The following is an 18,198-nucleotide window of genomic DNA, read 5'->3' on the forward strand; positions in this document are numbered from 1 at the left end:
ATTTTTATGTTACACTCCCTTTAACAGCACCCTTAACTTGTGTCTAAGCTGCTAACCGATGTCAATTTATTTTATAAAAACGGGCTTATATCTGAGCTTTTTATTATCAAATACAAAATTACAAGAGTTTGGGTTACGCTGATATATATACGCACCGCAGGATTAGGTCTTTCCCATAAAAAAAATTTTAAAATGACATATCATGTTTTTTTTTGTCTTAGCTCTTATACTATAATGACAAAAAAAAATTTAAAAAATACATAAATATTTTTTGAGTCTACTCTGTAAAAAATTATCTATTCCTAAAAACGAGCCAACCTAACACATATGTGTACATTCAAATAGATGGTTAGCGCCAATATTGCTCACAAATGAAACTCACTCGGCAACAATCCATTGAGCGAGCGGTCAGAATAAAACTGGTTTAAGTCTACCTAGCAGACAATATTTAGTTATCATATCATAATAAGGGCGTGAATGACACAACACACATCTTTCTTTTTGTACATAGATAAATTTTAAAGTGACATTGATAATATAAAATTACATATAACTATAAAACTGTAAAATATATTGTAATTTATTATGAAAAGTATGACCACGTGTGATATAACTTCTGGTTTGCTGGATTTACTATCGGCTCCAGATGGATCCAAAACTTTCTACAGCCAGATGGTGCCACAAACGATCGATGACAGCCCAGCTGCTTTCGGTGGCGGTTCAACGGCAGCTTCGCCAATTTCTTTGGCGACTGAACCTGGCCATGAAATGACACAACGATTGGTGGAGCATTGTCTATCATATGGCCTTACAAGATTGTCGATAGGACAGGTAACATTTTCCTGTTTTAAAAGCGAAGCTTTTTTTATAATTAGGGTCCGTCCGTACGTCTAGAACTGATAGGAGTTTACGTTAATTTATGTATGGTAGAATTGTCCTATACATTTCAAATTTTGCATGGTGATTCTTGTAGTAGTTATGTACGATTTAGAAAACTTAGCATTTCTATAATTGTCACCAGAATGCCGTACGTCCATTTTAAATATGTTTATTTTTACTTTTTTATTACAAATTATTATGTGATATAATCTGATTTTGTAATTTCGAAGAGGATATTACCGAATGTCCTTAAACATTAATTTTTATTTCAACAAACTTACAACTTTGTTTCGAATTTTATACATTTATTTTATGTTTATTCAGTTATTTTATGTTTATTCAGTTCTGACACTTTGCTGCGTTAATAATAGGTGGTCCTACCGATTCAGAGAATCGCTTTTATGGTTTTTTATTTTGTTATATAGTAATGCCATCGTTTTGACTGTTGCTATTTGCAAAAATAGCAAATATAAATTATTAAACGTGTTAATAACTTCTTAATAATAATAAGGTTCTGCGATCTTTCTTGATTAAGGATGACAACGCTCAAGAAATCAGAACGAAGGACAAAGTAATATTAACTCTTGTAAAGTGTCAAAACGTAATAAGCAGAACATTGATTTCTAAGTCTAAACAAAATTTTACATAAATTTGTTGCTAAATTGTGTAAATATAGGATACAGTAAAAATACATACCTTTTTTTAAAGATATGAGTTGCATCGCTTATAATACTTTACCTTGTTGTCCTATAAATCAATATTCCAAAAATTAGACGAATAGAATAATCATATCCTAATCCTACAAAAATGTTGTGAAAGTGTAAACAAATTAGCTTGTTTTAAATATACGTACGGACTTCTTGTGGTAACTATTATAGAGTTGCTACGCTTTATAGATTGTACCAAACTGTCATAGGATTTGCTATGCTTTCTAATTATCATGAAATAGATAGGACATACCTAAATTAAAGAAAATAGCTAACCGAGACCAACGGACGTACGGCAGGACCGACCCTAATTATAGAAAAGCTTCGCTTTTACAAATTACTTTTACTTTGCTTACTCAGCAATTTTGTCTTCTTCACTTTAATTTTCAGAATTTTTTATTTGGTGGGTTAATAATTATAACACTTAGTTTTTGTTAAATCGAGAGGACAGTTCTACATGTACATCTAACACGGACGGACCGACCCTAATTATAAAAAAGCTTTGCTTTTAAATAATAATAGGGGGTAGAAGAAAAACATTAAAGTTTATCTTATTAACTTAATAATTTATACGCATTTTCGTTTCAGATAATGGAGCGAGGTTTTTGTTAAATCGAGAGGACAGTTCTACATGTACATCTAACACGGACGGACCGACCCTAATTATAAAAAAGCTTTGCTTTTAAATAATAATAGGGGGTGGAAGAAAAACATTAAAATTTATCTGATTAACTTAATAATTTATATACATTTACGTTTCAGATAATGGAGCGAGGATTCCGCTCCCTGCAGCTGTTGTCCTTGATGCCACCGAAAACCATCCCTACCAAATTCCCCGAGATGTGTGACCGTCAGAGGTCGCTACTGCGCATGTGTATCCGCGCCCTTGCCACGTATTCTAAACCAGAGTACCAAGTTGTAAGAGCTTTACAATTATTAGAAGTAAGTGTTTTCATCAGTTTTTGCTAAAGATGGCAGTTCAATTTAAGGAAAGAATTTTCATTTTTATCTTCTTTTTTTGCCCTCACGAGATTTATTAACCTATGTGGTAAATGAGCAAATGTCCAACTTAAAAGAAATGTTAAGCAAATGAAGATTTATGTATAATTATATATTTAGCAACATATGATTATTGATTAAGTCCAATAATCCAAGCAACGAAATTTTTAATTATATAATATTCCCAGTATAAGCTTTACCCTTAGAATTAGCCGTTTATAGCTAGAATTTTAGTTGCACTTTCGTGCAAAAATTTAAATACATTCTGGTCAATTGTAAACTTACGCTGTATCTCTATTGGTATAGTTAAGGGATAATTTGGATCTAGACTTTCTATATTTATTGTCAAAATTTGTCAAGGTTGCGTGATTTTTTCAAAAGCTTTGTCATCCTATAATAGATATCTTTTTTGTCTGTACCGAAGGATCTCGCTAACCGCTTAACCGATATGGTTATCCTTTAAAGTCAAGCTTCTTGTAGGTCCTGAGATGGTTTTTGGCTATTTCATTTTTTAAGAGTAAGTCCTGTTATTGTTTATGGCTATTTTTCTTCCCTTCCATATTCCTTTGAATATAATTCCCAAGATGCTAGGGCACAACCGCCAGTGTATGTACATAACAGATTTGTTATTTTCTATCCTTGACAAACATTAATAGCAAATAATTAATCCACATTTATAATTGATTTATATTTTTAAAGGAGAAAACCAGACATAGTCGCACTTACCTGGAAAATGGTGACACCCACTCCAACCTGTCCAGGAAGGAGATAACCGGTGCAGTGGAGCTGATGAACTCAGTCAAGAAGGTTCTAGAATGTCCAGTGTGCTACCAGATCTATGGTCCGCCCCGCATCTGGCAGTGTACAAACGGTCACCTGACCTGTGACGAATGTCATGAGCACAGCACTACCTGCCCGCTGTGCAGGTCAGCTTTCAGTAACGTGCGACCGCTTGCTGTTGAGGAGCTGAGCCGCCAGTTGCCGCTAAAATGCAAGAATAACATTCTAGGCTGTGATGTTGTTTTGCCGCTGCGTGATCGTGAGACACACGAAGGGTCCTGTGAGTACACGCCTGGACATTGTCCTGTGCTGTCCTGTAACTCACAATTTCTAATCAAGGACACCCTACAGCATATGGAATCTCAGCATAATTTATCAGTAGAGTCTGCCAGCCTACGCCTATATTCCGGCACTAACATGTCCTTCAGATCCTCCATAACCATGGGCAGCAACTGTTTAAACAGCACCAGAGGTGGCAGCGGGGTCCAGGTGAGCTCCAGCAGCGCCGGTTCATCGGTGGACCAACAGAACTGGTGGTGGGGCCCGCAGTTTGTGGTGTATGAAAATATTCCATTCTTTTTTGTCATCTCCCGCCGTGTGATAGAGCAGGTAGACGCTCACCAAGGATATTTCTTTTTTTGGCTCTGGATTGGCGGTAACCAGATTGAAGCTAGGTATAATTTTTTTCTGATGTATATTCCAATAGGGACTTTTCATACGTAAAAAGTAATTTTGCCTTTAACTTTATTATACGTCAAACACAGGAATTTTAGTTTTCTATTTTTTAATTTTATTCGAACTAAACCTTATGTAAATTTTACTCAGAATTTTCTAAAATATTAAACTTTTTATTTTGTTTTTGATTCTATAATTTATATAAAGCTCAGAAAAGAAAGATTTTGAGTAATTGAGTGATTTTTTGTCTTGCTGTTTAATACTTTATGAAACTAGCGCGAATGCCTCTAACCTCTAGGGACTCAGTATGGAAAGAGACGCTGAAAAAAAAACTTTAAATTCTCCTAACATTAAAATAGAATAATCTAAAAACCAACACAGGACCTATGTAAAGTTTTTTTTGTAATCGAGAACTTAATCGGCACAGTCGTTATTGATATCTTTAGCTTCACACATTTTGCTTGATAAAATAGGATTATTAGCCTGTATTTTCTGCACTCCCTTGGCATCTCTTATTCGTTATATTTAAGCTTAAAATCAATTTATTCTAGGCGTTTTCTGTACACCTTGACCGTTGAGAGTGTGGACGGAGAGAAGCTGAGCTATACCACCACCCCAGTGAGTCTGTGCCAGCCTGTATCCATGATCAGAGAGAAACAGACCTGTCTGCTGCTGACCGACAGCGCTGTCCAGAGACTAGCGGTCAGCACGGATAATAACAGAGCTTTTAAACTACAATATCGCATTGAAATTATTGATAAAAAGTAATTTGTTATTTGTTTTTTGTTTATTTTTTTCATTTATTTTATTTTTTTTGATGTAACTATGTAAATATTAAAATTTTGTATGTAAATATGCAGTATAGTATTTGACAAAATATATTTTTTGAAATTTTTAATATTCTAATTTCTTGTTTAATAGCGTACAATCATAAAAATAGTGTCTCTTCATATATCTATTTAAGAACTGTCTTGCTTGAAAAAAAATTTGGGTCTAGTCCCTTTCGTAACATCGCATCTTATGCGGCGAAACTTCGTATTTTTCACAGTAGGTTTTCTCCTATTTCTAGCCCCTACGGGGGGCTGTAACCCTGCGGGGTCAATTACCTAACCCTCTGGGGCAATCACCTTACCAAATATAACCTAACCTAAAATAACCTATAAAAAGCCATTTTAAAAGTACGACGAATCGCCCCTTATGGGGCGATGTTACGAAAGTGACTATCCCCAAAAATTCTCTCAGTCCTCTTTCATTCTAAAGTGTTCTCCTTTTTAAGGGGACCGATGATGTAGTTACCAAAATAATAATTCGAATTACTTGTCATTTTTTAGTATGTACGCTATGCAGTTTTTTGTTGACAAAATAGTTATGGTTTATCTAATGTACGGGATGGTTATATGGCTGGTTTTACTATGAAATATCGAGTTACACAGCAGCACTAACAAATAAAAAAAATATATGAATAAAAGTTACGCTTTTTACTAGGATTTAATCAACTTTAGTTTGCTGCTAAATTATGATTTATATGTTAGACAAATGTTGGGCAAAATTCTATAAATTTTCTGGCCTGGAGTTGGGGATTCCTATTTCTTCACAAACCTAACCCTATACATCTAGCCTATAGTTTTATAGGATTTGGTCTATCGCATTGATATAATTTAATAACTTTGATACATTCGCACTAATTAGAATTGTTGACACAATGATAATTAAAACGATAAACAAAATTATCCCTTCTCTACATAAACAAAATGTTAATTGAAAAGTTTTGACACAAGTTTGGAACCAACCAATTAAAATTGAAACAAAACTTTGGGTACTAATGTAATTCACAATAAAATATTCCCTCCCTCCCTGACCCACGAAGCAGCAATTCACAAAATTAAAGAAAGAAAAATTTTACTTATTTATTAAGAAAAACTTATATAACAGGATAAAATTTACACATAAACATATTTGGATACAAAATAATGAGAACAAGAGAGGTAAAAGTTATGATAAAGCTTTTTTTATTTTATTTTTTGTCTTTTAGTACATGCAACACCTAACAAAAAACAAAGTTATAAAAAAAATAATTCAAGGCATAATTATTATGTTGCACAAAGGCATAATTTTACAGAAGGCATTAAATTTTGAAGTTTAAAATTAAAATTAATTATAAATACAAGATTACCAATATTCCACTCACAGTAATTGATCTACCTGTATTTATAACTTGACAAAAAGTGTTGTATTTTTTCTCCTTTAATTGACTTGTCCATTCGTTTCATACTGATTTTTCTACAGACATGCATTAAGAATATTTTCTTTCAGCAACCCAGGGACGTCCAAGTTAGGATGTGTACCCTCCTCACCCCCTCCTCCTCCCAAATTCAATAGATTGAACTTTGAAAAACTTTGAAACTTTAAAACTTTTATTTTGCCCCCTTCCCCCCATCCCACAAAAAAAATATTTATGTTTTGCAGGAACCTGTTTGCTTCCAAATAAGTATGAACCGTCTGATTAATTAATTTATCAAACGAAGTAAAATTCTTATTCAGCCATGATAAAAAGCTTTACTGGCTGGCGGAAATATCCAGCACGTATCTGATAATACTGTCGTTTTTCTGTGAGAGAGCCTCGTACACGGACTCGAGCTCGTCAGCCTTCACCACCTTGGTGTCGGGCACAATGTTGTTCTTGGCACAGAAGTCCATGCACTCCTGTGTCTCGGGCATACCACCGATCAAGGACCCGGCAATGCTGACTCTCCTAAAAATATTTTTTTTAAAGTTAATTTTTTTTAAATTTAAAATCACGTACAACCTTTAATCACACACAAAAAGAACCGGCAAACCTAGCCAAAAATATAATCTGGAAAGTAAGAAATTTTGAACTTACTTCATCATCAATGGGAATTGTTGAACCTGGTGGTCTGTTAGAACAAGGCCAAGCTGAACCAAAGTTCCGTCTTTCTTCTAAAATATTACCATACAATTTATTAGTGTACAATTTTATTTTAATAATGAAATAGAAATATTATAATTCTATGTTAAGACATAATAGAAAAAAAATGTCCCCCCATTCCCCCCGCCCCTACAACAACGTCTCTAAAACTCATCAAAATCAATCCTAATTGATTATAGAAAATTTTTAATCTCCCTCCTCATAAGTGGTTTTTACTACCCCCTTTTCTACCAAAAAATTTAAAATTGCAGGGGAAAAATAAATTCGGCAACCTGCGCTGCTCCCCAATATTCCTTGAAATTACGTTGACGTTCTAACCAGTTTGAGAAAAGTTTGACAGGGAATACTAACCAGGAGAGGTAGGTAGTGAGCCAGCTGATGAGAAGCTGACACAGTGTTCAGAATCAGATCCATGCTGTTCTCAGCTGACTTCATACTGTCTGCATCTGTTGATACCACAAAACTACAAAAATAATCATTAGTTTCACGAAACCTTTCAATCAAAGAAATATTTTTTTTTTTCATAATTCATCATTTACTAAGTATATTTGCGATAACTTTTATTTAATAGATTCTTCCAATTTTTAACATTTACAAAACGGCTTGCTTTATTGCTTCAAGATCCATGTCAGATCTATGTAGGAAATAAATGTCTATAGATGAGCTCAAGTTTTCCAAGTAATAAATGTTTAAAACTCACAGTGCTCCAATAATCCATAATAAACTCTCAATGGCCAGAACGATAAGACCCATTATTTTACTTTATTAAAAATAAATTCATTTTTTTCATTTCATGTTGTTATTTACATTATATTGAAGTATTTAATTTCTAATCATAAAAAAAAGAAAATTTAAATATATGATATAGTAAATTTAAGAAAACTCTGTTTTAAAAGAATTCGATTGTGGCGACACCCTTTGTGAGTTCAAATATTAAAACTAAAATTTTAATCATATTAACCCTTTGGTGATGGTAATGTGAAAAAAAATATAATTTAAAAAAATCTTTTTAAAATCATTAAAAATTTTTAAATATTTACTTATTTCTTTTAGATAGTAATGGCGGGGGATGAAAATTGATTTATTGAGAAATAGATAAAATAGATATGTACTTATAGAAAACTAGCCAATAGTGAGATAGTTATATCGAGCCAACTCTCGTAATAAATATATTATCATGAAACCTAACAAACATAAAGTATTTTTGTTAATAAAACAAATTTTTGTATTACGTAAATTTATGATTTATTAGTCTGAGAAAAATGATATATTGGTAAAACTAAAAATCAAAAGAAAATGAAAGAAACATTAAAAAACCGGTGGAGTTCACAGGATTTTGCCAGGGGGAAGTGTAACCTTTAGGTAGGGGGGGATGAGGTAGGCCTTCCCAAATTGGATTAAAAAGGAGTGTTGACATCCAGGGAGTAAGGGAGGGGACAATGGGCAATTAATTCAATATAAGAGTTATCAAAGAAAGGGCATGAAATCCAGTTTAATCCAATAAAATTGTAGGAAATTATAAAGGGATTGTTAATTGAATAATAGATTTCCATAGCGTCATGTACAGTGAAATCACAACTTGTTTTTGATGAAATATATTGAGGTTTTTTGGTGTGATTTTTATATTAAAAGATTATTGGACCCGGCCAGCTGCTAGCAAGAATATGACTGCCCCTTTTTATTCTGTTTATTTCCCTTGCCCCTTGCCCCCACCTCCCTTCTCCCTTCTCCCCGTCCGCTACATTCCAAACTAACACAACGAGTGTTTATTTCCCTTCCCCCACTTCCCTTATCCCTTCTCCCCGTCTGCAATATTCAAAACATACATAACGAGTAGCGGCATTCTATGCGCAAGTCCCCAAACTCAGTCAGAAACTGCTAAATTCTTGCACATTCCCATTAAGCCAGTCCCCAAAGTCTGAGACTCCTAAAAATTGAATATTCGATCCATTGTCCCCTCCCTTACTCCCTGGTTGACATCCTTATTCCGCACGAATATGCTTAAGGTGCTTATATCTATTTTCTAAGTCTTTTTTTCTAAATGATTTTACTACACATATAAAAATAATCGTTAAATTGTTTCAATTACTTACTTATCAGCACCGGCTTGCTTAGCTGCGGCCTCCTTGTTGGGACTGGTGGAGATGGCATACACCTCGTTGCCCATGGCCTTTGCCAACCTGACGCCAAACTGTCCAAGTCCGCCAATACCAATAATGCCGACTTTCTTGCCACCTTCCTTCACCTACAATCAAACTTTTTGAGTAAATTGTTTATCGTGGTACAATAGCTGACTATTTTTATTTGAACACAATTTTTGAATTCTTTTTGTTTTTTTTAGCAGATGACATGTAGCTAGCTTAAGGTTTTATTAATGGCTGTGTAGGCTAATAAAGGGCTAGTGGGTTAAAAATTGAATTTCTTTATTCCCCTCTTTCTACTTATGTATATTAAATGTACAATTATGTATACTTCGCTCCTTGCCTCCTAAGACGTCATCCAACATTTTTTATCATAAGGAAAAATTTGAGGGTTGTCATGTCTTGTTGTCATGTCTCTATGGGGGTTGGGGAAAATGTTGTCGTTTACCATTTTCCCTGGACCAATAAAAAAAACACCCCTGAAAATTGTAGAATTAAAGGTCAATCCGTGATCTTAGCGGACATACATGTAGACAGCCTGTTACTTTAATTTTATTGATATTTACCTTCCAGTGAGCAAGAGGAGAGTACATGGTAATGGCCGCACAAAAGATTGGTCCAGCCTTCTCCAGAGGATAGTCATCTGGGATCTTTATAAGGTATCTGCAACAATACATATATATATGTATAAGTAATGGGAAGAATGTCTGTCTCTCTGTCTTTATGTATGTGCCTAAAGATATCGCTTACCACTGGACTGATATTGCTCTCCTTTTAAGTAAAGCTTCTTATAGGTCCTGCGAAGTTTTTTTTTAATCTATATTGTGGTAGTGCAATCTCCAGTCCACCCCACCAAGAAAAATCGCCTTAGGATAACATATTCCCCCTCACCTTTTTAGTGAAAAGTTAAGAAGGTAGATCAGCTAACCTCCCACCGCCTCTTCATTTTTTTTGAAAAAAATTTATTATCTATCTCCCCAAGAAAAAAATATTATGCCACAAAAATATCGAATTCGTGCATGAAAAATATATCCTTATACTAAAGTAACAGGATGTTTGTCTGTTTGTCTGTGTGTCTGTACCGAAGGATCTCGCTAACCGCTGAACCGATCGGGTTCTCCTTAACAGGGAATATTCTCATAGGTCCTGGGAAGGTTTATAACTATTTTGAGGGAGGGTACCACCACCCTCCCAAGAGAAATCACAATAAATCGAATTTTTTTCCCTCGAATAGAGACTCCTACGTAACATTGCAAAGTATCGTAGCAATTTGATAGAGACTCCTTCGCAACATTGCAAGGTATCGTATTATTTTTGTAAAACACCAAACATTTAAAGTGCCACTAGAGGCCTCTAGGTGCGTAGCCGCTAGTTGTTGATAAAGGGGGGATAAGAAATATAGAAAAAATATTTAATTGAAAGATATTCAAAGAAAACATGTACAATGATGTAAACAAAATACTGCCGTATTTTATAATTATATAATCTTTTAATTTGTCTTACAATAATTGTTATATCATAATCAAAGTTTTCTTGTAATCCAATATACGCAAAAAAAAAATATTTTTCCTGTGTAAACTTTTCCAATTAGTTTCCCAAACAATTGCGTGCCAGCTGTCATTACCTCTGATTAACAGTCTGTGAGGCTGAGTATCCTCCATAAGAATATCCAGAATCTGTGGCCATATGTCCATGTTTGATGTCATAGTCGTAGGTCATGGTGAACCCGTTGGCACAGAAGTGTTCATCTCCGTCCTTGCAGCAGGCGCAGTCCATACAGCTGTCAGAGATACAACCGACTCCAACTTTATCGCCAACCTGGAGAAAATAATAAATTGTAAGAAGGCAATAAAAAGGGTCGGTCCGTACGTCCGTCCGTACGTTAAGTTAGGCATGTTAGAATTGTCCTATCGATTTCAAACTTTGCATGGTGATTCCTTTAGTAGTTAGGTACGATTCAGAAAGCGTAGCAACTCTATAATCATTACAAGAATGTCCGTACGTCCATTTTAAACATGTTGATTTGATTTTTATTACTTTTTTAACAACAAATTTTTATGTGATCTAATCATCCGATTGATCTGATTTTTGGTATGTTGATTCCTGGGACAACAAAGTATAATGTTACAAGCGAAGCAACTATATAATCAAGTCATAAAAATGTAAGTATGTCTATAAACATTATCCTGTATCAAGCAGTTTTTCAACAAATTTACTTACAATTTTGCTTTGACTCTTATACATTTATATTCTGATTATTCAGTTCACTATATAAGTGTTAATGTCCTTTTGTCCTACCGTTTCAGTGATTCGCATTATGGATGTTGTCATCTCTGTTTAAATTGCACATTAATGTTAATTAGAATTATTCCATGATTTTATTTTTCTCTTTTGCATTAACTAGATTCATGAATACATATTACAAATCTTATAACCTTATACTTTGTGACATTTTTGCCAACAGCAGACACAATGCCAGCCAGCTCATGGCCAGGAACACAAGGATAGTGGGTGTTCCCCATGTCATTGTTGGCAATGTGCACATCAGTGTGGCAGATGCCGCAGTACTTCAGGTCAAATGTGACGTCATCGTCGCCAGGAAGGTTTCTTTTGATTGTAATCTTTTCAAACTTGTCCGCGGCGGATTTCTTGGCCCAGGCGACGGTCTCGTACATTGGTACATCAGCCATTTTAGTTTAGATAGTTTTGTAGTGTCTGAAATAAATTAATTTTTACGAGCTTTCATAATAGCGAAGCTGAACAAACATTATTGAATAATTTTTGTCCATATGTCGCAAAATTACGCAAGATCCATAGGTACATAACTTATAATATGGACTTACTATGATATAAGCTGTAATTATAGAGATTCTACGCTTAGAATTGACAAAATCTCTCAATGAATTCCTGTTTTCATAAATAAAGTTTAATGCTGTTTTAAACACGAGAAAATAAATTTCAACATTGCACCTCCAAAGTATATTATTTTTTTGTAGAAATTAAGTATCGTATTACCCATAAAAAGCAAAACAATACCTATAACAAATTTACTTCTGTATATCAAATGAATCTATAATTGTTGGCTAATCTTTAATTATAAAATAAACTTACAATTGCAGTTTTAATTTGAATAAGGCTTCTTTTACGTCAGATGTATAGGATTGATACTATAGGTATACAGGGATAAGACAGCCAGTAGTTGATAAATTGATGTACATCCCCAATGAATATACACAATATTACCCCTTCTGTAGACTACAATTAGTAGTAGAAACATTTGGACACTCAACTAAATGAACCAACAAATTAAATTTCAATAAAAATACCCAAAGTTTTTAAGTTAACGAATAAGAAAACGGTATTATAAGACTTTGGAGGACAAGTGTAATAAACAGTCCAATGTCCCCTCCAACCTTGATAAGGATAAGTCAATGGAAGATATTTATCTTGTAAAAATCTAGTAAGCATTTCTGTTTTTTAGGAATTAATTTCCGTCTGTCTGTCAGTATTAATAAATGCATTAATAAAAAGTCCTATCCATATCAACCCTCTTTGTAGATTCCTGTAATGATAAAATATTAAAAGAATAGCAAGACCAATTTAAAATCTGTTGATTTTTATCTATTTGTAATAGTTATTTCTTTCATCGTATTATAAACCGCTTTCCGCGGATATAGAATGTACAATTATTAGATTAAAACCAGTTTTTTTAGCCCCGAGGTGCCGAAGGCACGGGCTAAAAAATGGTTTTAATCTTATGATTGTACATTTCTATATTCGTAGAAAGCGATTTATAATACGATGCTAGACATAGTTTTTTCGTATTGATGAGAACCGGTTCCTGTCCACCGGATTCGAATGAATACGAGAAAAATTTTTATCGATATAATTTATGGACAGGAGATTCCTGAGGTAATTAAGCATGTTGTTAAACGCGCAGCACCGCCATTATAACTTTAGCTAAAATTCAAACTTTGTGAACATTGTCATACAAGATTTTTCTGTTGATTTCTCTAACATACATGGGCGGGCAGGCACCATCCAAATAGTTATCAACTTAAACGGAAACTTTCTTTTTTTTCATAGAAAATTATACGTACTTGCCCAAAGAAATTTTGATAAACACATACACACAATCAAACCAAACATTTCAGACTCTTATATCTATAAAAAAAAATAATATGGTTGAAAGTTAAAAAATCACCAAACATTTATAGAAAGGTATTTGACATTAAAAATTATGCCAATAAGTCAGGCACCGATAACATAAATAGGTCAGGCACCGATAACATAAATAAGTCAGGCACCGATAACATAAATAAGTCAGGCACCGATAACATAAATAGGTCAGGCACCGATAACATAAATAAGTCAGGCACCGATAACATAAATAAGTCAGGCACCGATAACATAAATAAGTCAGGCACCGATAACATAAATAAGTCAGGCACCGATAACATAAATAAGTCAGGCACCGATAACATAAATAAGTCAGGCACCGATAACATAAATAAGTCAGGCACCGATAACATAAATAAGTCAGGCACCGATAACATAAATAAGTCAGGCACCGATAACATAAATAAGTCAGGCACCGATAACATAAATAAAAAAAAATACAGCATTAAACTTTATACAGTAAAAATAGAGAAAATTCTTGAGCATATAAAGTAATCAAAATAGAACAAACGAAAGTAAAGCAAATTTTTGACAGGAATTTTCAATAAAACGCTGAAAACTATATTGAATTGATTTTTTTTCTTACAATTAAATCTATCACTTCTTTAATTCAGCAATAAATACAATTATTTTTAGGATATACTTATTGTTAGAATAGAACAATGTTACTAATATGTGATTACGTATTTATTGTTTCACTAGTGGCCTCTCCCTTAGGATATAGGAGCTATGTATTCTTTAGAGGTTCATGGATGCAGAAAGATAGCATAAAACCATACAAATACTGAAATTAAGAAAAAAATGGCATAAATCTCCCTGTTCATTAATATGCAATTTGAGGGGGGTTATGTCGACTTACTGCCATACTTAAAAGAGGACTTGGCTGACATAATATCGACATATCGATACTATAATGTCACAACGACTATATATATTTTTTGATGACATAAAACGACATATTTTTTTTTGTGAGGGGCTTCCCTGCATTGGATATCAATATCAGTTCTTATGTTATTAGGATCTTAATGAACAGAAAACAAATTATACTTCTTTACATAAGGTTTATTAAAAATGATAGTTAATAATCTTTTATATAAAAAAATTAACTATCATGACACAGATTAGATGCTTACATTTAGAAACTAACAAAAACAATTACATTTTAACATTTAAAACAGCTAAAACAACATTTTACAAGTTATTCATTGCAAAGAGAAAGCTTATGATCACTGTCAATTTCTGCTGTTTAAGGAACAAACAAACTAACTTAAAAAATGCTTCTAGATTACTAAAAACGAAGCAAAATATGTAGAAAGATCTAGGATATATTAATGCTAGTCTACCGCCTCCCCCACTCTCCCCCACAGCCCGACCTCGCCTTGTATCACCTTATAAAGATGTGGAAAGTGCTACAGGCTTGCCGGGTATGAAAAAGTACACCGTCCGTGTCTTTTTGTCCGCCGGTGGGTTTGTGTTCTGTTTTGGTATTTGTGTTGCGTGTGTGTGTGCTAATCAATCTTTCTCTGGGCGTAAACACACACAAACACACGCTTTCCTACCATCAAAAACCAAATAATTTTGTTATTTTTTTTGTACATTTGATCAAAAATAGTTGTTGCCATGTTGTTGTTTTTTATGTAATACTGAATGTTTTGTAATGCATAATTTTACATATTTTCTCTGTCATTCATTTTTCCTATATGATATTTTCTAATTTAACTATTCTATTGAAATTAAGAAAACTTAGATAATACGCTGTTCTTTTGAAAAAGAAAACAAAACAAGAACGAGAAAATTCCATTTAGACATAAAAAAAAGGGGAGAGAGTAACTGAAATAAAAATGAGACATAACAAAACAGAAAAATAAAGAAGAAAAAGTTTAGTTTATAAAAAAAAACAAGAAGATAGAAAGTAAACTTTAGCTATACCTTGGACGCACAATTGAAAAACACAACAATATTGCGAAAGTAAATGTTTGTCAAAAAATATGAAAAGAGAAATGTTTACAAACATTAATTACATTTTAAATTTAAAGCACTAAAGCAAAATTATATCTGGAAATTGAGGAGGTGGGTTGTGTTGACACCCCTATTAATTAGGGAGGTGTACTAAACACACCAAAGGTGCCAACACCCTTACATCGTACAACCTTATTTGTAAAAAAATCAATGTGCTTCGTGCTTACAAAGCAAAGTTTAATTTACCTATCATTTCATCAGATTTGCATGTTTAGTTCAACCTAATTCCGAGATAACCTCCGCCGGAGCTAGAGGCGTAGCAACTAAAAAAGGAAAAGTAAAAGATGACGCGGAGAATCTATTGAGAATTTTGTTTGTGAGAATAGAAAACATTTCCTTTTTTTCTGGAAAATACAAGATTACACTTGCTAGAAATGGCTTATATAGTGGTGTACTTGAATTATTATTAATGGTCTTTTGAAAGAGGCGTAACTCGCTGAGTTTGCTAAAATCAAACGCTCAAGAAAATGTTTCTCCAAGTTAGGGATCAAAGCATTAACCAAACAGTAAAATAGTAAATGAAAGGTGGGTTTCGCTGACATGGATGTGCTTCCTTAAAGCGGCTGAGGATGGCTTAGTGCGGCTGTTGTTGAGTCTAACAGTACAATGGGCTTTTTTTCTCTTGCCGTGCATTAGCGACCAAGGATTTTTTGTTGGCTTATTTCAGATGGACTCAAGGTTTTTTTTCCACTGGAAATTCATCGTTTTCGAGGCCATGCTGAAAAAATAATGTTGTTCGCTACTTTTGAATGTTACAATCCTTTTGCAGCTATGTGTATACAGAGTATGTACACATCATAATAGGGATCTGTATAACTGGATAAATGCAGAATTTTATAGACAATTTAGAAAACATTTGGAAAACTTTAGCTAAACCATATATTCTACTACATAATTTCTTGACAATTTAGTTTTTAAAAGAAACATAAAAAAGCAGGAGAAATGATAACCATATCGGTCCAGTGGTTTGCGAGATCCTTCAGTACAGACACACAAAGAAAGATAGACATTCTGTTACTTTTATATAAGAATAGCAGATTTTTTTCTGGCACTTATTTAATCCTGAATAAAATTAAGTTCTTCATTTTAGAGAAGCTCTACATATGTTCAGCAGAGATGGTTTGAGTCAATTTTATTTTTAGATTTATATTTCGGGATGGTTGTAGGGCTTTTCAATACATAGTCCCTGCTCTGGGAAGCAGCCGCTTCATAAAATCGTCTAAAACATAAAAGGGATGAAAACATTCATAAAACTATTTAATGAAACCAAACAGATTAACAAACATCAACAAATAACATTGCTCTATTAATTCTGAAACACAATACATTTTTGTAAAGATTTGCTGGAAAAAAAACAGGAAGTTGGTAAAATCATGAACATATATACATATAATAGAATTAAATAAACTTGAATAAGAATACTAAAACTAAAACTTGTAAGCTAAAGTATTTTAAGTATTGAAGGTGTGAAACACGGACATATAGACGAAGGTACTGGGTGCCTTGTTTATAAAGTAGCTACCATACAAAAAATATGCATAGTTTATAATATAGTTCCATTAGAAATATGAAACCAAACAAATGAGTTATTGTATGAATATTTTTAGTACAATAAAGATAAAAAAAAATCACGAAATTATCACAAAACCTTTATTGCAATTTAAAAAAACAAGGTTGACAAAATCCATAAAAATGAAGCTCTAAATTTTTTAACAAAATCGGGCAAAACTGCTTAAATACAGGATACTGTTCAAGGATTTACCTACATTTGAGGACTTTGTTATGGAGATTTTTCGCTTATAATATTGTAACTTGTTGTCTAAGAATTAAAATTCAAAAATTGAATGTTTGTGAAAAAATATATCAAAAAGTACAAAAAATGTTGCCAATGCCAAAAAACAGCATGTTTTATATGGACTTTCTGGTTACTAAAATATAGTTGCTACGCTTTTAAAATCGTTACAGAAATCATCATGTAGAATTTGAAATCGATAGAACAATTATAACACAAGAACTAACCGTTGCCTACGAACGTACGTACGTCCGGACGGACGGACCCTAACTATAGAAAAGCTTCATTTTTACAAATTTCTTTTATATACTACAATAATGTAAACTTTCTCGTATTGAATAAAAAAGTATTATATATTCTTTAATCTGCCAATGAGAGAGTCTGTAGTAATGAAAATAAAAACATACTTTTGAAAATTGTTGTCTTTTTTATATAGGGTCAGAGTACTGCTTTAACTTTCCTGTCCAAAAACTTTTTGTCATATATAACATATTTTTTAATAGGAAACAGATTGGTTGGAGAGTAGAGTAAAAGTTTCTTGTTCTGAAGATCTAGGTATGATTTTACTTTGCAGCTGAATGTGCAACCGTTAAACGTCGCAGGTACCAGGAAAAAGGGAATGATATTCTGACAAACAATTCGAAAGGAAAATTTCCCCACAACCCCCCTTCCCTTTCCCCCCCCCCCTCTTACCCGCCCCTCTTCAGTTATATGAAAAAACAAGATTTAACCCTAGCTAACTTCCAAAGGTTTGGTGATTTTTTTTTGTAGAATTGATTGTTACAATAGCTAGGTCTGCGCAGGTACTAGTTACTTAACAAGCTGTAGATGCCAAAAAATATCAGATTATCACGATTGAACACTAATAAATTAACTGCAGCAATACAATTTTAGGGCAATATGCATCTGTCAGTAAGCCGACAAATTGCAGGTGCTTACCAAGATTAAAATGAAAATTTATTTTTTATTTCAAGTTTTTTTATAAGCAGCAGGTACAAATAACATATACCTAAGAGACATTTGACTATAATCTAAGTTATCTTATTAGTTGGCTCAAAAACAATGGATACTGTAATAAAT

At 33.3% G+C, this 18,198-nt stretch overlaps 3 protein-coding genes across 4 annotated transcripts in view; 1 reads left to right on the forward strand and 2 right to left on the reverse strand.

The window, feature by feature from the left end:
* LOC145317199 (NADP-dependent alcohol dehydrogenase C 1-like) overlaps positions 1 to 11,858 on the reverse strand; it is a 122,382-nt gene extending 110,524 nt beyond the window's left edge. The window contains exons 1-7 of one of the 2 annotated variants that reach the window (XM_080158163.1): positions 11,564 to 11,858; positions 10,753 to 10,946; positions 9,695 to 9,791; positions 9,081 to 9,232; positions 7,339 to 7,450; positions 6,922 to 6,998; positions 6,597 to 6,792 (exon numbers count right to left, since the gene is read on the reverse strand). In XM_080158163.1, coding sequence (XP_080014289.1) covers positions 6,597 to 6,792; positions 6,922 to 6,998; positions 7,339 to 7,450; positions 9,081 to 9,232; positions 9,695 to 9,791; positions 10,753 to 10,946; positions 11,564 to 11,818 — 1,083 coding nt within the window. In that variant the 5' untranslated portion in view covers positions 11,819 to 11,858. Of the gene's footprint in view, positions 1 to 6,492; positions 6,793 to 6,921; positions 6,999 to 7,338; positions 7,451 to 9,080; positions 9,233 to 9,694; positions 9,792 to 10,752; positions 10,947 to 11,563 lie in introns of those variants that run through there. The other variant, XM_080158162.1, reaches the window with a different exon arrangement.
* Positions 1 to 18,198, reverse strand: part of uzip (beta-pore-forming protein unzipped) — a 265,056-nt gene that overhangs the window by 99,897 nt on the left and 146,961 nt on the right. The gene's annotated exons all lie outside the window — the stretch shown is intronic.
* LOC145317196 (E3 ubiquitin-protein ligase SIAH1A-like) lies at positions 285 to 4,938 on the forward strand. Its single transcript, XM_080158158.1, has 4 exons — positions 285 to 831; positions 2,349 to 2,528; positions 3,285 to 4,039; positions 4,592 to 4,938. Exons 1-4 carry the CDS (start codon positions 586 to 588, stop codon positions 4,806 to 4,808), a joined length of 1,398 nt encoding a protein of 465 aa, XP_080014284.1. The 5' UTR covers positions 285 to 585; the 3' UTR covers positions 4,809 to 4,938.

Source organism: Acartia tonsa, chromosome 4 (assembly GCF_053477335.1).
Source record: "Acartia tonsa isolate MP-2025a chromosome 4, ASM5347733v1, whole genome shotgun sequence".
Lineage (NCBI taxonomy): Eukaryota > Metazoa > Arthropoda > Copepoda > Calanoida > Acartiidae > Acartia > Acartia tonsa.

Excerpts from the sequence above, each read along its gene's own strand:
- LOC145317196 (XM_080158158.1), top strand. The coding sequence starts at position 586 with ATGAAAAGTATGACCACGTGTGATATAACTTCTGGTTTGCTGGATTTA. Across the intron at positions 832-2,348 it reads CAAGATTGTCGATAGGACAG|ATAATGGAGCGAGGATTCCG; the intron begins GTAACATTTTCC and ends TTTACGTTTCAG. Across the intron at positions 4,040-4,591 it reads GGTAACCAGATTGAAGCTAG|GCGTTTTCTGTACACCTTGA; the intron begins GTATAATTTTTT and ends AATTTATTCTAG.